Genomic DNA, 19,202 nt, shown 5'->3' with positions numbered 1-19,202 from the left:
CATCTTGATCAGGGTCACGTGAAGTCATGGGGGCAGGAGGTGGATGGTTGTCTGAGCAGCCGGTGCAGATCAAAAGTCCTGGTAATGCGACCACTGACGCCAGGCAGACAATCTCTGAAGTATTGATAATGGCTGGGGTTGTGACGGGCACTGCCCAGAAGAAGGCAACGGCAAACCCCTTCAGTAGAAAAACTTGCCAAGAACAATCATGGTTATGAGATCACGATCGCCCATCATACGACATTGCGCATAATGATGATGTCATGCGATATGGCACATGGTGATACTGACCATGAGGTTTACCAGGATGCTGCCTGGTTTAGAGAGAGTGCGGTACCAGGAGAGATTGGACTAACGTGGGTTTTTACTCCGGAGAGTCGGAGGCTGAGGGGAGATCTGACAGAGGTTTAAAAGATTATTAGAGGCAGATAGAGTAGACCGACAGTATCTGTTTCCCAGGGCTGAGATGCTGACTATGAAAGGAGGTGTGTTTACGGTGTATTGACTGCGACATCGGGGTCTGGTATGGAAACCCCTTTGAACGAAAAACCCTACAAAGGGTAGTGGATTCAGCCCCATTCATCGCAGGTAAAACTCTCCCCACCACTGAGCACATCTACATGAAACATTGCTGTGGAAGATCAGTATCCATCGTCCAAGCTCCTCACCACCCAGGCCAGGCTCTCTTCTCACCGCTGCCAGCAGGTAGAAGGTACAGGAGCCTCAGGACTCGCACCACCAGGTTCAAGAACAGTTCCCACCCCTCAACCATTGGGCTCCTGGACAAAAGAGAATAACTACACTCCTCTATCGAGATGTTCCCGCAACCAATGGTCTCACTTTAAGGTCTCTTTATCTTGTAATCTCATGTTCTCGTTATTTATTGCTATTTACTTATATTTGCATTTGTAGTTTGTTGTCTTCTGCACTTGGGTTGATCTTTCATTGATCCTGTCATAGTTACCAGTCTATAGATTTCCTGAGTGTACCCACAGGAAATTGAATCTCAGGGTTGTCTGTGGTGACATATATGTACTTTATAAATAACATTTGCCTTGAACTTTGAGGCAGGGCATTTTTATCTTACTCAGAGTGATGTGTGTGTGTGTGGAACACGCTGCGAGGGATGGTGGTGCAGGCAGATACGATAGAGGTGGTTAAGAGGCTCGTGTACAGGCACATGGATGTGCTGGGAACAGAGGAAGGTGGACCTTCAGGGTGAGTTTAATGAGTGTGGGCCGAATGGCCTGTTCCTGTTCTAACAGACGGACCTCGGGATACAGGTGCACAGCTCCCTGTTCGAGGTATCGCAGTGGTGAAGGCGATGAGACGCAGGTGCTGTAAGGCCGCACTTGGGTTATTGTGAGCGGTTTTCAGAGTAAATTCATTATCACCATTACCATTATGTTAACCTGAGATTCCGTTTCCTGCAGGAGTACTCAGTAAATCAATGAAAGACTGCAGCGACAAGGCGGACAACCTGCGTGCAAAAGATGACAAACTCTGCAAAATACAACAGAGAATAATAATAAATAAATAAATAAGCAATAAATATCAAGAACATGAGGTGAAGAGTCTTTGAGAGTGAGTCCATAGGTTGTGGGAATATTTCAGTGATGGGGCGAGTGAAGTTATCCCCTCTGGTTCAGGAGTCTGGTGGTTGAGGGTAATCACTGTTCCTGAACCTGGTGGTGAGAGTCCGAACGTGCTTGTATCTTCTTCCTGCTGGCAGCGGCGAGAAGAGAGCATGCCCTGGATGGGGCAGCATTTCGTGTGGAAATGGTCAGCGTTGGGGAGGGCTTTACTGGTGTTGGACGGTCATATCCACCAATTTTTTGACGGATTTTCCATTCAAGGGCATTGGGGTGTTTCCATACCAGGCCGTGAGGCAGCCAGTCAGTACCTCTCCACTGCACATCTACCGAAGTTTGGCACCCTGCTGTTGGAAAGGCATCATTAAACTGGGAGGAGTGAAGAGGCGGTTGAGGAGGGTGTTTCGTGGGAGTAGTCAGAGTTTATTCTTTGGAGCGTAGGGGACTGAGGGGTAACCTTGTCTAAAACCATGAGGGGCATGGAGAGAGTGATTGTGCTTTCCCCCCAGAGCTGGGGAATCGTGAACCAGTCGGCACAGTTGTATCGCGATGGGAGAGATCTAATAGGGACTCAAGGGGCAACTTTTTGACCCGGGGGGAGGTGGGTGTAAGAACGAGCTGCCAGAGGCAGGAGGATGAACAGTGTTTGAAAGCCATTCGGACGGGTATGTAGAGAGGAAGGTCTTATTTCTGGAGGCGCACAGTGAAGTGTGTCGTTACGGTCAAATCAAATCAGTGAGGATTGCACTCGTCACGCTTTCAGAGGCAAGGCTGCACGTCCACTACTTACTGACCCGAACCGGAACGGCTTTGGCCTGTGGGAGGAAACCGGAGCACGCGGAGGAAACCCCACGTGGAAACGGGGAGGACGTAGAAACTCCTCGCAGACCAGCAGCGGGGATTGACCCCTGATCACTGGTGGTGTAAGGCGCCGCGATACGAGCTGCTCTCCCGGGTTAGGCGTGGCGCTTGGGGCCGAAATTAGCCCATTTTCACGCTGAGTGACGGACACCGTGCGCCCGTCTCCGCTGCCCCCGTGTGTGTGTGACCCGCTGTCCCTCTGTCGTTACAGGAATGAGTGACCGCGGCCCCGCGGAGTGAGCGGGGAGGGGAGGCCGTGCGCTCAGGCGTGACGGGAGCAGCGCCGGGAGACAGCTCGTTGCGCCAGGGTGGACGATGGCCGCTGCCGCGTGGACCGCTCTGCTGCTACTGTGGGCCTCGCCCCCCGCCGGCTTCGGCGCCCCCCGCCAGCCGCCGCCCCTCAGCTTCGCGGCGCCGGGCACCCGTCTGGCTCACCTGGCGGTGGACCCCCAGACAGGCCTGCTCTACCTGGGCGGGGTGGACAACATCTTCCAGCTGTCGGCCAACCTGAGCGTGCTGCGGCGCCACCTGACGGGGCCGGTGGAGGACAACCCGCGGTGCTACCCGCCCCCCAGCGTCAGGCCCTGCTCGCAGGGGCTGCGGCCCCTGCCCAATGTCAACAAGCTCCTGCTGGTGGACGGCGCCGGGGGGCGGCTGCTGGCCTGCGGCAGCGCCTGGCAGGGCGTCTGCCAGCTCTTGCGCCTTCGCGACCTGTTCAAGCTCGCCGAACCGCACCACCGTAAGGAGCACTACCTGTCCGGCGTCCGGCGCGCGGCCGAGACGGCCGGGGTGCTGGTGGAGGGGCTGGGCCCGGGCGAGAGCCGCCTCTTCGTCGGCACCTCGGTGGCCGGCAAGTCCGAGTACTTCCCGACCCTGTCCAGCCGCCGGCTGACGGCCCAGGACGAGGACACCCAGATGCTGGCCCTGGTCTACCAGGATGAGTTTGTCTCGTCCCAGCTGCGGATCCCCTCCGACACCCTCTCCCGCTTCCCCGCCTTCGACATCTACTACGTCCACGCCTTCGCCGCGCCGCCGTTCGTCTACTTCGTGGCCCAGCAGCTCGACACCCGCCTGACCGCCCCCGAGCCTGCGGCTGAGCCCGTCTACGCCTCCAAGATCGTCCGCCTCTGCTCCGAGGACCCCAGGTTCTACTCGTACGTGGAGTTCCCCATCGGGTGCTCGAGGGGTGGCGTGGAGTACCGGCTGGTCCAGGCCGCCAGGGTCTCCGTCCCGGGGCCCCGCCTCGCCCGCTCGCTGGGCTTGGGGCCGGGGGAGAGGGTCCTCCTGGCCACCTTCTCCCGGGGCCAGAAGAGGAGATCTGAGCCGGCAGCCGACTCGGTGCTCTGTCTCTTCACACTCGCCTCCATCCGGGACCGCATCCGGGACAGGATCCGATCCTGCTACCGGGGCGAGGGGAAACTCTCCCTACCCTGGCTCCTCAACAAGGACTTGGTGTGTATCAACTCGGTAAGTGTCTCCCTCAATCTGCCCCTCGCTTGCTCTTCCCTTCTCTCTCTCGTCCCTCCCCCCTCTCCCTCCACCCCACTCTCTCCCCCTCCCTCCACTCTCTCCCGCCCCCCACTCTCTCCCCCGCTACCCCTCTCTACCTCACCCCCTCTTCCATCCCCCTCTCTCCCCCTCTCTTGTTTATATCCTTTCTGCATTCCCCCCCTCTCTCTCTCTCTCCCTCCCTCCCTCCCTCTCTCTTCTCTCTTTTCCCTGCTCTCGCTCCCCGTGGGGATGACGGATCCCGCCGGGAGCCCCTGTGAACTTGTTTACAATGCAATCGGTGGAAGCAGGTGATGGAGTGCGGATTCCATGGTTACAGGGAGGAGGGTGTCCTCCTGAGGGTGTGATGACGCCGACCTCCCCCACCCTGGCTGAACCCCCACAGAGACAGCCTTGTCTGTGTCTCTGTCAATGTCTCTCCCCTCCTTCCGATCCCTTCAAACAGGCAGCCCCATCTGGATGTGGGGGGGGTGGCTACAGAGAGAGGGGAGGAGGGATCACAGAGACAGGGAGGGGTGTAGGGGAGAGGGGATTACATAGACAGGGAGTGGTGAGGAGGGGTATAGGAGAGGAGAGAGTAGTCACAGAGATGGGGAGGGGTGTATAGGAGGGGGTTTTTATAGGACTAGGGTGTATAGGGGAAGGGGGGTTCACAGAGACAAGGAGGGGTGTAGGGGAGGGAGAGGGTATGACGGGTTGGGGTGTGGAGACCGGAGGTGGTCACAGAGATGGGGAGGGGTGTAGGGGAGGGGGTTTTTGTAGGAATAGGGGGTATAGGGGAAGAGGGGATTACGTAGACAGGGAGTGGTGAGGAGGAGGGATATAGGAGAGGAGAGGGTAGTTCCAGAGACGGGGAGATGGGGTCACAGAGATGGGGAGGGGTGTATAGGAGGGTTTTTTTTTACTGGAATAGGGAGTATAGGGGAAGGGGGGGTCACAGAGACAGGGAGGGGTGTAGGGGAGGGAGAGGGTATCACGGAGACGGGTTGGGGGGTGGGGTCCGGAGGTGGTCACGGAGATGGGAGGGAGGGGCGTCACAGAGACAGGGAGGGGTGTAGGGGAGGGAGAGGGTATCACGGAGACGGGTTGGGGGGTGGGGTCCGGAGGTGGTCACGGAGATGGGAGGGAGGGGCGTCACAGAGACAGGGAGGGGTGTAGGAGAGGGAGAGGGTATCACGGAGACGGGTTGGGGTGTGGGGTCCAGAGGTGGTCACAGAGATGGGGAGGGGTGTAGGGGCTCCTCACTGACCAGTGTCTACCCGCTGGAACAATCCGACTGTGAAATGTCTCCCCACTGCAGGCTCCCTGTGAATCTCCCCCTGCTGCTGGGTCGGGCGAGGGTAGACTGACCCCACCTTCCTCAAGCCATGCCTCCTCCCGCTTAGCGGGCGGCCCGGGATCCCGGGAGGGGGGATGGGAGTGGAGACGTGAGGGAGGGCACGGATCCCACCCCATCACCAGCAGGGTGAGGTGAGTGGTCCGAGCCCCCTGCCCCGTGTTGCTCCTGAGCTGCAGGACAGGCCCTTCAGCCCATCGTGTCTGCTGTCCGAATTAACTGAACCCCTCTGCCCTCACAGTGCACCTATCCCTTCACTCTCTGCACACCCATGAGCCTCTCAGATGCCTCTATCACGTCTCCCTCCACCACCACGCTTGCCAGCACGTTCCTGGCACCTACTTGTACCACCTTACACCACACACCTGTACCACCTCGTCCCACCCACCTGTACCACCTTACACCACACACCTGTACCACCTTGTCCCACCCACCTGTACCACCTTACACCACACACCTGTACCACCTCATCCCACCCACCTGTACCACCTTGTCCCACCCACCTGTACCACCTCGTCCCACCCACCTGTACCATCTTATCCCACCCACCTGTACCACTTTGCACCACACACCTGTACCACCTTGTCCCACCCACCTGTACCATCTTATCCCACACCCCGTACCACCTCGTCCCAGCCACCTGTACCATCTTGTACCACACACCTGTACCATCTTATCCCACACCCCGTACCAGCTTGTCCCACCCACCTGTACCATCTTATCCCACACCCCGTACCAGCTTGTCCCACCCACCTGTACCATCTTATCCCACACCCCGTACCAGCTTGTCCCACCCACCTGTTCCATCTTGTCCCACTCACCTGTACCACCTTGTACCACACACCTGTACCATCTTGTACTACCCACCTGTACCACTTTGTCCCACCCACCTGTACCACCTCGTCCCACCCACCTGTACCACCTTACACCACACACCTGTACCACTTTGTACCACACACCTGTACCATCTTGTCCCACCCACCTGTACCATCTTGTCCCACCCACCTGTACCATCTTGTACCACCCACCTGTACCAGTTTGACCCACACACCTGTACCATCTTGTCCCACACACCTTTATCACCTTGTCCCACCCATCTGTACCATCTTGTACCACCCACCCGTACCAGTTTGACCCACACACCTGTACCATCTTGTCCCACACGTCATTTTTGAACTTGCCTTAAATGCAAGAATCTCACCCTAAGCGCATTTCCCTCTGGTGTTAGACACTTGTACCCTGGAGATAAGACTCTGTCTACCTTGTCTATACCTCTGTCAATCAAAAAATCTCCAGTTAGGTGTCTCCTCAGCTTCTGCCGCTTCAGGGAAAGGATCCCCGGTCTGTGCAACTTCGCAGGGCATTGGAGGAACTCAGCAGGCCAGGCAGCATCTACGGAGGGGAATAAACGGCTGCTATTTCATACCGAGGCCCTTTCTCCCCTCCACGGATGTTGCCTGACCCGCTGAGCTCCTCCAGCATTGTGTGCGTGTTGCTTTGGATTTCCAGCATCTGCAGAATTCCTTGTGAGACTTGGCCTTTGACCCACTGCCCAAAAACCCACCACCTCCCACTGAATCCCAGTCTGCTGTGTTCATTCAACCTCTGCTAGCTCGATTTAGGAGGATGCTTATTTATTGACAAGCATCGCGGAATAGGTCTTTCCTTCAAGCTGGAACGCCCAGCAATCCCCCGATTAAATCCCGGCCTAACCACGGGACAATTTACAATGACCAATTAACCTACCAACCGGAACATCTTCTGACTCTGGGAGGACACCCCCCGCGGTCATGGGGAGAGCGTACAAACTCCTTATGGGCAGCGGCGGGAATTGAACCCGGGTCGCCTGTAATGTGCCGTGTTGCGCGAACCACTGCGCTACCATGTCGCCTGGACTTGAGGGTCTGAGCGAAAGGGAGGGGTGAGGGAGTCCCTGACGCGACTGCTTGGAGCGGAGGAGGCTGAGGGGTGCTTTCATAGAACTTTGCACGATCAGGAGGGGCAGGGTCAGTCATTTTCCCCGGGATACAGGTGTAAGGTGAGAGGGGAGAGATTTAATTGCGGCCTGGCGAGGGTGGGGGGAGAAACTTAAATCTATTTTGTTTAGCAATACAGTGTGGAAGAAGCCCCGCTGGCCCTTCGAACCGCACTGCCCAGCTTTTCCCCGATTTAATCCCAGCCTAATCACCCGAGTAACCTACTAACCGGGGTGTCTTCGTGCTGTGAGAGGACACCAGAGCACCCAGAGAAAGCTCAGCTGTAAACTTGCTCACAGGAGACACTGGAAATGAACTCTGAACTGCCATGCCCCGGGCAGTAATGGCCCCGTGCGGTCAGGGTGAATTTTCTCCACCTGGGGGGTGGTGGGACTATGGAACGAGCTGTCAGAGGACGTGGTTGAGGCAGGTACGTTAACAACGCTTGGACAGGAATGTGGATAGGAAAGCTCCCGAGGGACATGGGGCACACGCGGGCAGACGGCACTAGCTCAGAGTCACGGAGCAGTAGAGAGCAGGAGCAAGCCCTTCGGTCCATCGTCTGCCTACTCTCACCTGGATGATAGCCCTCCACACCCCTCCCATCCACGTACCTGTCTTCAACATCGAACCCGAACTCTCCACCCTCTGAGTGAAGAAGTTTTTCCCCATGTTCCCCTGAAACTTTTCACCCTTGACCTATGACCTCTAGTTCTAGTCTCACCAAACCTCGGTGGAAAAGGGTCACTGTAGCCGTCACAATTTTGTATACCTCTGTCAAATCTCCCCTCATTCTCCTGCACTCCAGCGAATAAAGTCCTAACCTGTCAAACTTTCCTTGTAACTCAGCTCCTCCAGTCCTTGTAAGTTTTCTCTGTACTCTTTCAACTTTACTGACCTCTTCCCTGTAGATAGGTGATCAAAATGTACACAATACTCCAAATTAGGCCCCAAGTTAGTCGACGTTTCAGGCCAGGTCTCGGGGTTTCAGGTTCTCGGCCTGAAACGTCGACTGTGCTTCTTCCTATGGATGCTGCCTGGCCTGCTGCGTTCCACCAGCATTTTGTGTGTGTAGGTAGGGTGATAAAAACTGTACACAATACTCCAACTCAGGCCCCACCAATGTCTTACACACCTGCAACGTAACATCCCATCTGCTGAACTCAGTACTCTGATTTGAGAAGGCCAATGTGCTTCAAGCCTGATTCAATTACCCTACATCTACCCCTATAATTTTGTATACCCCTATCAAATCTCCCCTCATTCTCCTACACTCCAGAAAATAAAGTCCAAACCTGTCTAACTTTTCTGTAACTCAGGTCCTCAAGCCCTGGCAACAGCCTTTAGGTGATAATCTTGGTTGGTATAGACCAGTTGGACTTGTTTCCATGCTCCCTGACCCTGAATCTGCTCTCTGGTCCAGGCCAACCTCTTCTGCACCCTCTCCGAGGCCTCAACATCCCTTCTATAGCGGGCCGACCAGGACTGTGTGCAATACTTCAGACGCGGCCTAACCAGAGTGTTATAAAGATGCAACATAACTTCCTAACGCTCGAACCCAATTGTACCACTCCCTGTGCATTAAAGAATCTCCTTTGAACTTTCCCCTTCTCACCTTAAGTGCACAATCTCTGTCCAGTGTTAAGCTGTCTGGTGATGTAGTGGCATCGGCACCGGACTTGGAGCTGAGTGGTTCCGGGTTTGAATCCGCCCAGTTCCGTGCAGGGTTGCGTGTCAAGCTAGCAACTCGGCCTGGTAAAGAACAGAGAGGTGCTAAGGTAGCTGCCCAATGTGCCACAAGGCGCAGAGAGGAGCAAGGACCTTGGGCAGAACTGTCCTCTCTGTCTAGCTTATAAACCTCTGTCGGCGCTCCCCTCACCACAAGATATAGGAGCAGAATCAGGCCACTTGGCCCATCGAGTCTGCTCCGTCATTTCCTCATGGCCGATGCATTTCTCTCTCAGTCCCAATCTCCTGCCTTCTCCCCGTAACTTCATGCCCTGACTAATCAAGAGCCTTTCCAATTCTCCCTTAAATATACCCAATGACTTGGCCTCCACGGCCACCTGTGGCAATGAATTTCACAGATTCTCCATTCCTTGGTTAAAGAAATTCCCCCACATTTCTGTTCTAAATGGACTTCCCCCTATCCTGAGGCTGTGCCCTCTGGTCCTAGACTCCCCCACCATGGGAAATGTCCCCTCCACATCCACTCTATCTGTGCCTTCTGGTCCTAGACACCCCCACAACAGGAAACGTCCTCTCCACATCCACTCTTCCTGTGCCCTCTAGACCTAGATATCCCCACTATGGGAAACACCCTCTCCACATCCATTCTATCTGTGCCCTCTGGTCCTAGACTCCCCCACTATAGGAAACACCCTCTCCACATCCACTCTATCTGTGCCCTCTGGTCCTAGACTCCCCCACTATAGGAAACATCCTCTCCACATCCACTCTATCTGTGCCCTCTGGTCCTAGACTCCCCCACTATAGGAAACATCCCCCACTATAGGAAACATCCTCTCCACATCCACTGTATCTGTGCCCTCTGGTCCTAGACTCCCCCACTATAGGAAACACCCTCTCCACATCCACTCTATCTGTGCCCTCTGGTCCTGGACTCCCCCACTATAGGAAACATCCTCTCCACATTCACTCTATCGAGGCTTTTGACATTTGAGAGCTTTCAAAGGCCTCACCCTCGTCGCTCCAGAGAAAACAACCCAGGTTTGTCCAGCCTCTCCTTGTGGCTCACACTCTCCAATCCAGGCAAACATCCTGGTGAACCTCGTCTGCACCCTCTCCAAAGCCTCCACATTCTTCCTGAAATGAGGCACCCAGACCCACACACGCAATACTCCAAGTGCGGCCTCACCAGAGTTTTACACTGCTACAATGAACCGACCGATGAAGGCAAGTGAGTCATAGACCTTCAGGGAGGTGTGGACGTGGCCTCCCCCATCTCTCCGTAAGGGTCCTGTGACACTCTATCCCCCCCTCACACATCGTGTGGGTTGGGGAGGGTGGGATTTGGCCTGTAGAGGTGTGTTCTGCACTGAATCTCTGTCACTCCCCTCCACCCCCCCAAACCACCGACCCACCCCCAGCCTCTCCAGATCGAGGACGATTTCTGCGGGCAGGATTTTAACCAGCCACTGGGAGGCACGAAGATCCTGGAGGGAATCCCCCTGTACCAGGACAAGGAGGACGAGATGACTGCAGTGGCCACCTACGTCTATGAGGAGCACACGGTGGTGTTTGTTGGCACCCGGGCGGGCTACCTGAAGAAGGTGAGTCTTTGCAGGAGGCTCCCAGGGAGGGCGAGGGGGAGGGGGAGAGCACAGAAGGGAGGGGTCCCACAGCCTACTGGAGCTGGTGGTCTCTCTCTGTCCCTCTCGTTCCCTGACCCCTCTAACTTCCCCCACTTTCTCTGACCACCCCTCACCTCCCCTCTGACACCACACTCTGCCCTGCCTTCTGACCCCCCGTTGAACCCCATCTCTCTGACCCCACTCTCTCAGCCACCCTTCTGAACCCCCTCTGACTCCTCTCTGCACCCCTCCCTCTCTCCCTCCTCTCTCTCCCTCTCCCCCACTCTTCTCTCCCCCTCTTCTCTCCCCCTCTTCTCTCCCCCTCTTCTCTCTTCCCCTCTCTCTCCCCCCTCTCTCTCCCCCCTCTCTCTCCCCCTCTCTCTCTCCCCCTCTCTCTCTCCCCCCTCTCTCTCTCCCCCCTCTCTCTCTCCCCTCTCTCTCTCTCTCCCCTCTCTCTCTCTCTCCCTCTCCCTCTCCCCCTCTCTCGCTCTCTCTCTCTCCCTCTCTCTCTCTCTCTCTCTCTCTGTCAGAGCTGGCTGCTCTCCAGTGTACTGAGGAAATGGTGTGAATGGTTCTGTGGCAGGGCAGCTTTTCCTGTGATGGTGTTGGCTGCGGTCCCGACGCTGACCAGAGCAGAATGCATTCAGGGGAATTAAATTGCCATCACGGTTATCTGGAGGCGAGCCAGGCCTCTAGGCCATGGTGTTTACTGACTGCCTGAGCATTAACCTCTTCCCCACCACAGCCCCTGTGTCCATGTGGGCTGGGGGATGCGTTGCTGTCCTTGGCCCTTGGCCCGGAACTTGTCGGAGTAGCTCAGGGAGCCCTGGAACTGGGTAAAGAAAGAGCATCGTGCGTTCCCACTGGCAGAGAGCGGCCTGGCTGTCCGGGGCTGATGGAGGGATCCTGTCACTTGTACGGACATTTCCTACACCACCTCCCTTCCCTCCCTCCCCTGTCTCCATCCACCTCCCCTCTTCCCTCCCCGTGTGAATCCCTGCCTGCACTGGGCTGGTATTTCGGAGGGGGAGAGGAGGGCTAGCGGCCAGGAATGATATGGGCCCTCTGGAATTCCGAGCTGGGAGCGTGGCCCAGCTCCAGCGTTCTCACTGCCAATGTGTCCTGCTTCAGGTGGGGTGGGGTGGGGTGGGGTGGGGGTGTGTGGAGAGGCCGGAGGGAGCTTCTCTCTCTCTCCCACTGCCTCCCCCCCACCAGCCCTGCCAGAATCTGATCACCGGGTCCACCCCAGTGGGTGAACAGCCAGAGCCATCCGAGGGAATTCCACCCCCCCTCCCCACCGACCAGTCTGGGGCTGAAGGGGTTAACCAGCCATGCAGTCTCGACTTTTGGCAAAAACAGAATTTAATCCATGATTTAAAAAACTTCTATACAGAGGAAGTATCAGTTTAGCATCCCAACCTTAACGCGGGTGGTAGTCACAGTCAGACGTGTGAACTGTACAACAGGCGGACTGACGTGACGACACATTTCCTGTTCCCACATCTGCCCTCGGCCTCCACCGTCACACCGTGAGGCCAGCCGCAGGTTGGAGGAGCAACACCTCCTACTCCTCCGATGGGGTTGGGAGGGAAAATAAATCAATAGGCAATAGGTGGCGGGGTAGGCCAATTGGCCTTTCAAGCCAGCACCGCCATTCACTGTGATCATGGCTGATCATCCACAATCAGTATCCAGTTCCTGCCTTATCCCCATAAGCTTTGATTCCGCTATCTTTAAGAGCTCTATCCATCTCTTTCTTGAAAGCATCCAGAGACTTGGCCTCCACAGCCTTCTGGGGCAGAGCATTCCATATATCCACCACTCCCTGGGTGAAAAAGTTTTTCCTCAACTCCGTTCTAAATGGTCTACCCCTTATTCTTAAACTGTGGCCTCTGGTTCTGGACTCACCCATCAGCGAGAACATGCTTCCTGCCTCCAGCGTGTCCAATCCCTTAATAATCTTATATGTTTCAATAAGATCCCCTCTCAGCCTTCTAAATTCCAGAGTATACAAGCCCAGTCGCTCCAATCTTTCAACATATGACAGTCCCACCATCCCGGGAGTTAACCTTGTGAATCTACGCTGCACTCCCTCAATAGCAAGAATGTCCTTCCTCAAATTTGGAGACCAAAACTGCACACAGTACTCCAGGTGTGGTCTCACCAGGGTCTAGTACAGCTGCAGAAGAACCTCTTTGCTCTTATACTCAATTCCCCTTGTTATGAAGGCCAGCATGCCATTAGGTTTCTTCACTGCCTGCTGTACTTGCATGCTTGCTTTCAGTGACTGATGTACAAGAACACCTAGATCTCGTTGTGCTTCCCCTTTTCCTAACTTGACTCCATTTAGATAATAATCTGCCTTCCCGTTCTTACCACCAAGGTGGATAACCTCACATTTATCCACATTAAACTGCATCTGCCATGCATCTGCCCACTCACCCAGCCTGTCCAAGTCACCCTGCATTCTCATAACATCCTCCTCACATTTCACACTGCCACCCAGCTTTGTGTCATTGGCAAATTTGCTAATGTTACTTTTAATTCCCTCATCTAAATCATTAATATATATTGTAAACAGCTGCAGTCCCAGCACTGAACCCTGCGGTACCCCACTGGTCACCACCTGCCATTCCGAAAGGGACCCGTTAATCGCTACCTTTTGTTTTCTGTCAGCCAGCCAATTTTCAATCCATGTCAGTACTCTGCCCCCAATAGCATGTGCCCTAATTTTGCCCACTAATCTCCTATGTGGGACTTTATCAAAGGCTTTCTGTAAGTCCACGTACACTACATCCACTGGCTCTCCCTTGTCCATTTTCATAGTTACATCCTCAAAAAATTCCAGAAGATTAGTCAAGCACGATTTCCCCTTCGTAAATCCATGCTGACTCGGACTGATCCTGTTACTGCTATCCAGATGTGTCGTAATTTCATCTTTTAGCCAGGCTTGACGGGCCAAATGGCCCAATTCTGTTCCTGTGTCTATACGCAGATGGAATAACACCATAGACTGTCTGTGCAGCCTCCAAGCCGAAGGCATGAACACCGATTTCTCTAATTTTCATGAGGTGGTAGCGTAGTGGTTGGAGTAACGTTTTACGGTACAGGTGACCTGGGTTTAATTCCCACTGCTGTCTGTAAGGAGTTTGTACGTTCTCCCCGTGACCGCGTGGGTTTCCTCCACGTGCTCCAGTTTCCTCCCACAGTCCAAAGACAGACTGGTTGGTAGGTTAATTGGTCATTGTAAATTGTCCTGTGATTGGACTAGGATTAAATCGGTGGATTGCTGGGCAGCTTGGCTCCAGTGGCCAGGAAGGACGATTCTGTGCTGTATCTCACTAAATAAATAATCTCTCCCCTCTTTTCATTATTTTGTTTGGTTTCAGCCTCATTCTGGTTCCCTACCCCCCCCCCCGCCTCTGTGACCTCTCCTTCCCCTACACCCCTCCCTGTCTATTACCCCTCTCCTAAACCCCTCCCTGTCTGTTACCCCCTCCCTCCCCTACACCTCCTATCTCAGTGACTCCTTCCCTCCCCTACACCCTTCCCTGTCTATTACCCCCTCTCCTAAACCCCTCCCTGTCTGTTACCCCCTCCCTCCCCTACACCCCTCCCTGTCTGTTACCCCCTGTCTCAGTGACTCCTTCCCTCCCCTACACCCCTCCGTCTGTTACCTCCTCCCTCCCCTACACCCCTCCCTGTCTCTGTGAACCCCCTCCCTCTCCTACACCCCTCCCCATCTCTCTGACTCCCCTCTCTGTTGCACATGTGACCAATAAAGCAAATCTTTTAAAATTTTTAAACTTGTACGTCTCTATCAAGTCACCCCTCACTCCCCTTCACTCCAAAGAGAAAAGCTCAGCCTTTCCTGATAAGACACGCTCTCTAATCCAGGCAGCATCCTGGTAAATCTGCTCTGCACCCTCTCTGAAGCTTCCACATCCTTCCTCTAGTGAGGTGACCAGAACGAACACAATACTCCAAGTGTGATCCAACCAGGGTTTTATAGAGCTGCAACGTTACCTCTTGGCTCTCGAACTCAATCCTCTGACTAATGAAGCCGGACGCCCCACTCGCCTTCTTAACCACTCTATCAACTTGACGGCAACTTTGAGTGATGGATAGACGTGGATCCCAAGATCCCTCAGTTCCTCAACGTTCCTGCCTTCTGAAGTAACCCTACTTCACACTTTTCTGGGTTGAACGCTGTCTGTCACTTCTCAGCCCATCTCTGTGTCCTGTCAATCTACGATAGCCTTCTACACTGAGAATCCTGCAGTGTGTGCGCGTGAAGGAGGCGGGATTGGGACAGCCCTTTGCAAGGGGAGAGATGACGGAGTGAGGGGCTGGGGAAACTGGGGTCTCCTGTTGGTGGTGGGAGAGATTAGGAGTATGGGTCGCGCCCCATGTTCTCCAACACAGAGGCTTGCGTTTCCTCTGCAATAGGGCGCCAGTTGTGTTTTACACTGCGGGACAGGCGTTCCCCAATGCGGGACGTGTTAATGTGGTTTGTCTCCCTCAGCTGCGTGTGGATGGCGTTCCGCGGCCCCCTCACAATGCCCTCCGGTACGAAGTGGTGCCCGTGATGGAGGGCTCCCCCATCCTGCGCGACATTGTCTTCAGCCCCGATTTCAAGTACATCTACCTGCTGACCGAGCACAAGGTGATCACGGGGACTGGTGCTGGTTTCAACCCACTTCATGTCTGTGTTCCCATCTGACACTGTCCGCTCGTCTCTCTCCCCCGTCCCCTCGTCTCTCTCCCCCGTCCCCCCATCTCCACCCCGTCCCCTCGTTACTGTCCCCCCGTCCGCTCGTCTCTCTCCCCCGTCCCCTCGTCTCTCTCCCCCGTCCCCCCGTCTCCACCCCCGTCCCCTCGTTACTGTCCCCCCATCCGCTTGTCTCTCTCCCCGTCCCCCTTGTTACTGTCACCCCGTCCCCTTGTCTCCACCCCCATCCCCTCGTTACTGTCCCCCCGTCCCCTCGTCTCCACCCCCGTCCCCTCGTTACTGTCCCCCCCGTCCCCTCGTCTCCACCCCTGTCCCCTCGTTACCCCCGTCCCCTCGTTACTGTCCCCCCGTCCGCTCTCTCTCTCCCCCTGTCCCCTCGTTACTGTCCCCCGTCCCCTCGTTACTGTCCCCTCGTCCCCTTGTCTCTCTCCCCGTCCCCTCGTCTCTCTCCCCCGTCCCCTTGTTACTGTCCCCCCCGTCCCCTCGTCTCCACCCTCTGACCCATCCTCTCCATCCCCATCCCCTCGTCTCTGTCCCCCACTGTCCCCTTGTCTCCACCCCCATCCCCTTGTCTCTGTACCCCACGTACCGTCTCTGTACCTCCCGTCCCCTCGTCTCCACCCTCTGACCCATCGTCTCCGTCCCCCGTCCCCTCGTCTCCATCCCCACTGTCCCCTCGTCTCCACCCCCGTCCCCTCGTCTCCACCCTCTGACCCATCGTCTCCGTCCCCGTCCCCTCGTCTCCACCCACTGACCCATCCCCATCATCTCTGACACTGTCCCCTCGTCTCTATACCCCCGTACCCTCGTCTCTGTACCCCCGTACCCTCGTCTCTGTCCCCCAGTCCCCTCGTCTCTGTACCCCGTCCTCTCCCCAACCCATCGTCTCTGTACCCCCATACCCTCGTCTCTGTACCTCCCGTCCCCTCGTCTGCATCCCCCGTCCCCCATTCCCTCGTCTCTCTCCCTGATACCCCTCAACCCCCTCATCTCTCCCACATTCCCTCACTCTGTCTCCTCCCCCCAAAGATACAAAGATGGGTGGAGGGAGGTGAGCTGGGAAGGGATAATGGAGGCAGACAGAGGGGGCAGTGTGAGTGGAGGCAATCGAGGTTGTAGAAGAGGGAGGAGAGAAATCGGGAACGGCGGGGAGAGAGTTGTGTGGATTGAGGGGAAAGTGGTGAGTGGGTGGAGGGTGGAGAAGGGGGAGGAGGGAGAAGAAGTGAGTGGAGGGGGGAGAGTAATGAGGCATTCTGAATGATGATATTGGCGGACAATTCTTTGCACTTTATAGGTCAATGATCTGAATGAAAGAATTGATGGCCAAGTTTGCAGACGATATGAAGGTGGTGGAGAGGCAGGTCGTGTTGAGAAACAGGGACACTGTAGAAAGACTTAAATAGGGGTAGAAGAATGGCCAAAGAAGAGGTGGATGGAAACACAGTGTCGGGAAGTGTATGGTCATGCACTTTGGTAGAAGAAATAAAGGCAGAGACTCTCTCAAAATGGGAGAAAATTCAAATGTCCAAGTTGTAAGGGGACTTGGGAGTCCTTGTGCAGGATCCCCTAAAGGTTAACTTGCAGGTTGAGTCAGTGGTGAGGAAGGCAAATGAAATGTTAGCATTCATTTTCAGAGGACTAGACTGTAAAAGTAAGGATGTGATGTTGAGACTTTATAAAGCACTGCTGAGGCCTCACATGGGCCCCTTAGAAAGGATGTGCTGACATTGGAAATGGTTCTGTGGAGGTTCGCGAATGAAAGATTCCAGGAACGAGAGGGTTAATGTATGGGGAGTGTTTGATGGTTTTGGGGCCTGTTGCTGGAGTTTGGAAGAATGAGGAGGAGATCGCAATGAAACCTATTGAATGCTGAAAGGTGCAGGTAGAGTGGATGTGGAGAGGATGTTCCCTTTGGTGTGGGGAGTCTAGGACTGTCAGAATAAAAGACGTCCATTTAGAATGGAGATGAGGAGGAATTTCTTTAGCCAGAGAGTGGCAAATCTGTGGAATCCATTGTCACAGACAGCTGTGGAGGGCAAGGCACTGGGGGCTTGATTAGTCGAAGGTTATGGGGTGGGCAGGAGAACAGGGTTGAAAGGGACAATGAATCAGCCGTGGTGGAATGGCAGAGCAGACTCGATGGGGCTGAATGGCCAATGCCTGGTGTTACAGTATCCCGGCTGCCAGTGGAGAGCTGTCAGCAACACGAGACGTGCTCCAAGTGTCTCAGCTCGGGGGACCCCCCACTGTGGCTGGTGTGTCCTCAGTAACAGGTGAGTGTATCTGCGAGCCCACTGCGGGCTGGGCCCACGACCCAGCACCACCCCAGGGCCGAGGGTGTGGAGGGGGGTGGGAGTCTCGTCTGTGCTCGGCGAGAGTCCTGCGGGGAGGACAGGTCAGTGCGATTGGGAAGGTGATTGTGGCATGGCGTTCCCTCTTCTCCCCCTCTCCCAGTGTGACAATCCCTCCCCCAGAACAAAACATCCCCTTATCAACGTCCCTCCCCCGGAACAAATATCCCTTATCAAACGTCCCTCCCCCAGAACAAACATCCCCTTATCAATGTCCCTCCCCCGAACAAATATCCCTTATCAACGTCCCCTCCCCAAAAACAAATATCCCTTATCAACGTCCCTCCCCAGAAACAAATATCCCTTATCAACGTCCCTCCCCCGGAACAAATATCCCTTATCAACGTCCCTCCCCCGGAACAAATATCCTTATCAACGTCCCTCCCCCAGAACAAACATCCCTTATCAATGTCCCTCCCCCAAAAACAAATACCCCTTATCAACGTCCCTCCCCAAAAACAAATACCCCTTATCAACGTCCCTCCCCCGGCGTGGGGCTCTCACCCTGTGTAGGTAGGGGGTGGGCTTCATCTGGGTTGGGGGAGGGATTGACCGATGGGAGGGGGATCTCCCCTGAGTCCACTCCCCTCACAGCACAAATATCCAGACAGCACCACCATTCACAGCAACCACACCCTCATCACCCATCCCGTCCCTCAGCTCCCTCTTCTTTCTCCTCATCTCTGCTCCCTCTTCTCCCCTTTTACCCCCACCCCTACCCTTCTCCCATCCCTCTCCCGTCCCTCTCCCATCTCCTCCCTTCACTCCCTCTCCCCCTCTCTCTCACCCCTTCTGCTCCCCATCTCCCCCTCTCTTCCCATCTCACCCCTCTTCCCCCTCCCCCTCTCTCCCTCTCTCCTCTCTCCCCTCCCCACTCCCTTGCTAACCCCGATCTCTGACCCCCCTCCCTCACCTCAATTTTCTCTCCGTTCTCTCTCCCGTTTCCCACCTCGTCAAAGTTCACACCCTCCTTGCCTCCCCATCTGCTCTCCCTCCACACTCCTCTGTCCGGGAGGGTTGTCTGCACCTTCCCTGCCGCCAGTGCCTGTTCCTCTCCTCTGCTGGCTGGGTGGTTTCCGGGCGTCTGGGTGGGGTAGATGTCTGTCTGTGTCTGAGTCCCCGTAGGCCAGATCCACCCCGCTGCCCCCCGGTGTGTGTGATCGTCACCCCCTGTGTTCACTCCGACTGATGTTTACTGTTCTTCACCCAACCCCTCCCGTCTCACTCTCACCACTCTCCTACCTCCCTCATCCCTCGCTCCCCTCTTTTCCACACTCCCATTCCCCCCCCCACCCACAGGTGCAGCAAGCGGTTGGAATGCGGCCGAGCCGAGGAGCCGCGACGATTCAGCACCGTTTCCAGCCGCTGCGTCCAGCTCAGTGTCCGGCCCAACAACCTGTCCGTCATGATGCCCAGCGTTCCCGTGGGTGTCCGTCCGAGTGGGGGAGCGCGGGGAGGGGGGCTGACAGTGATAAAGTGAGGGGGTGTGGTCGGTGTCACAGTGAGGGGTGTGGGGTGTGTCAGTGTTACA

The 19,202-nt window shown here is 55.6% G+C and overlaps 1 protein-coding gene across 2 annotated transcripts; it reads left to right on the top strand.

Moving 5' to 3' along the window:
• Positions 1-2,666: 2,666 nt before the first annotated feature.
• On the top strand, positions 2,667-19,100 carry LOC140193285 (plexin-A1-like). Of its 2 annotated transcripts, XM_072250654.1 has the most exons (5): positions 2,667-3,920; positions 10,385-10,567; positions 15,114-15,256; positions 17,494-17,593; positions 18,971-19,100. In XM_072250654.1, exons 1-4 carry the CDS (start codon positions 2,769-2,771, stop codon positions 17,588-17,590), a joined length of 1,575 nt encoding a protein of 524 aa, XP_072106755.1. In that variant the 5' UTR covers positions 2,667-2,768; the 3' UTR covers positions 17,591-17,593; positions 18,971-19,100. The 2 variants fall into 2 exon arrangements, 1 of the variants encoding a protein (XP_072106755.1); XR_011884703.1 differs by lacking the exons at positions 17,494-17,593; positions 18,971-19,100 and adding an exon at positions 5,263-5,432 and having other exon boundaries at positions 15,114-15,202.
• Positions 19,101-19,202: the final 102 nt, after the last annotated feature.

The sequence above is a fragment of the Mobula birostris genome, unplaced genomic scaffold (genome assembly GCF_030028105.1).
Source record: "Mobula birostris isolate sMobBir1 unplaced genomic scaffold, sMobBir1.hap1 scaffold_4991, whole genome shotgun sequence".
Classification (NCBI taxonomy): Eukaryota; Metazoa; Chordata; class Chondrichthyes; order Myliobatiformes; family Myliobatidae; genus Mobula; species Mobula birostris.
This window is presented reverse-complemented; position numbering and strand designations above follow the sequence as displayed.

What these genes read in the sequence shown, in the direction of transcription:
- LOC140193285 (XM_072250654.1), top strand. Translation starts at nt 2,769, where the DNA reads ATGGCCGCTGCCGCGTGGACCGCTCTGCTGCTACTGTGGGCCTCGCCC. An exon ending in ACTTGGTGTGTATCAACTCG is followed by an intron (nt 3,921 to 10,384) that starts GTAAGTGTCTCC and finishes ACCCACCCCCAG; the next exon opens with CCTCTCCAGATCGAGGACGA. An exon ending in CTGCTGACCGAGCACAAGGT is followed by an intron (nt 15,257 to 17,493) that starts GATCACGGGGAC and finishes TGGTGTTACAGT; the next exon opens with ATCCCGGCTGCCAGTGGAGA.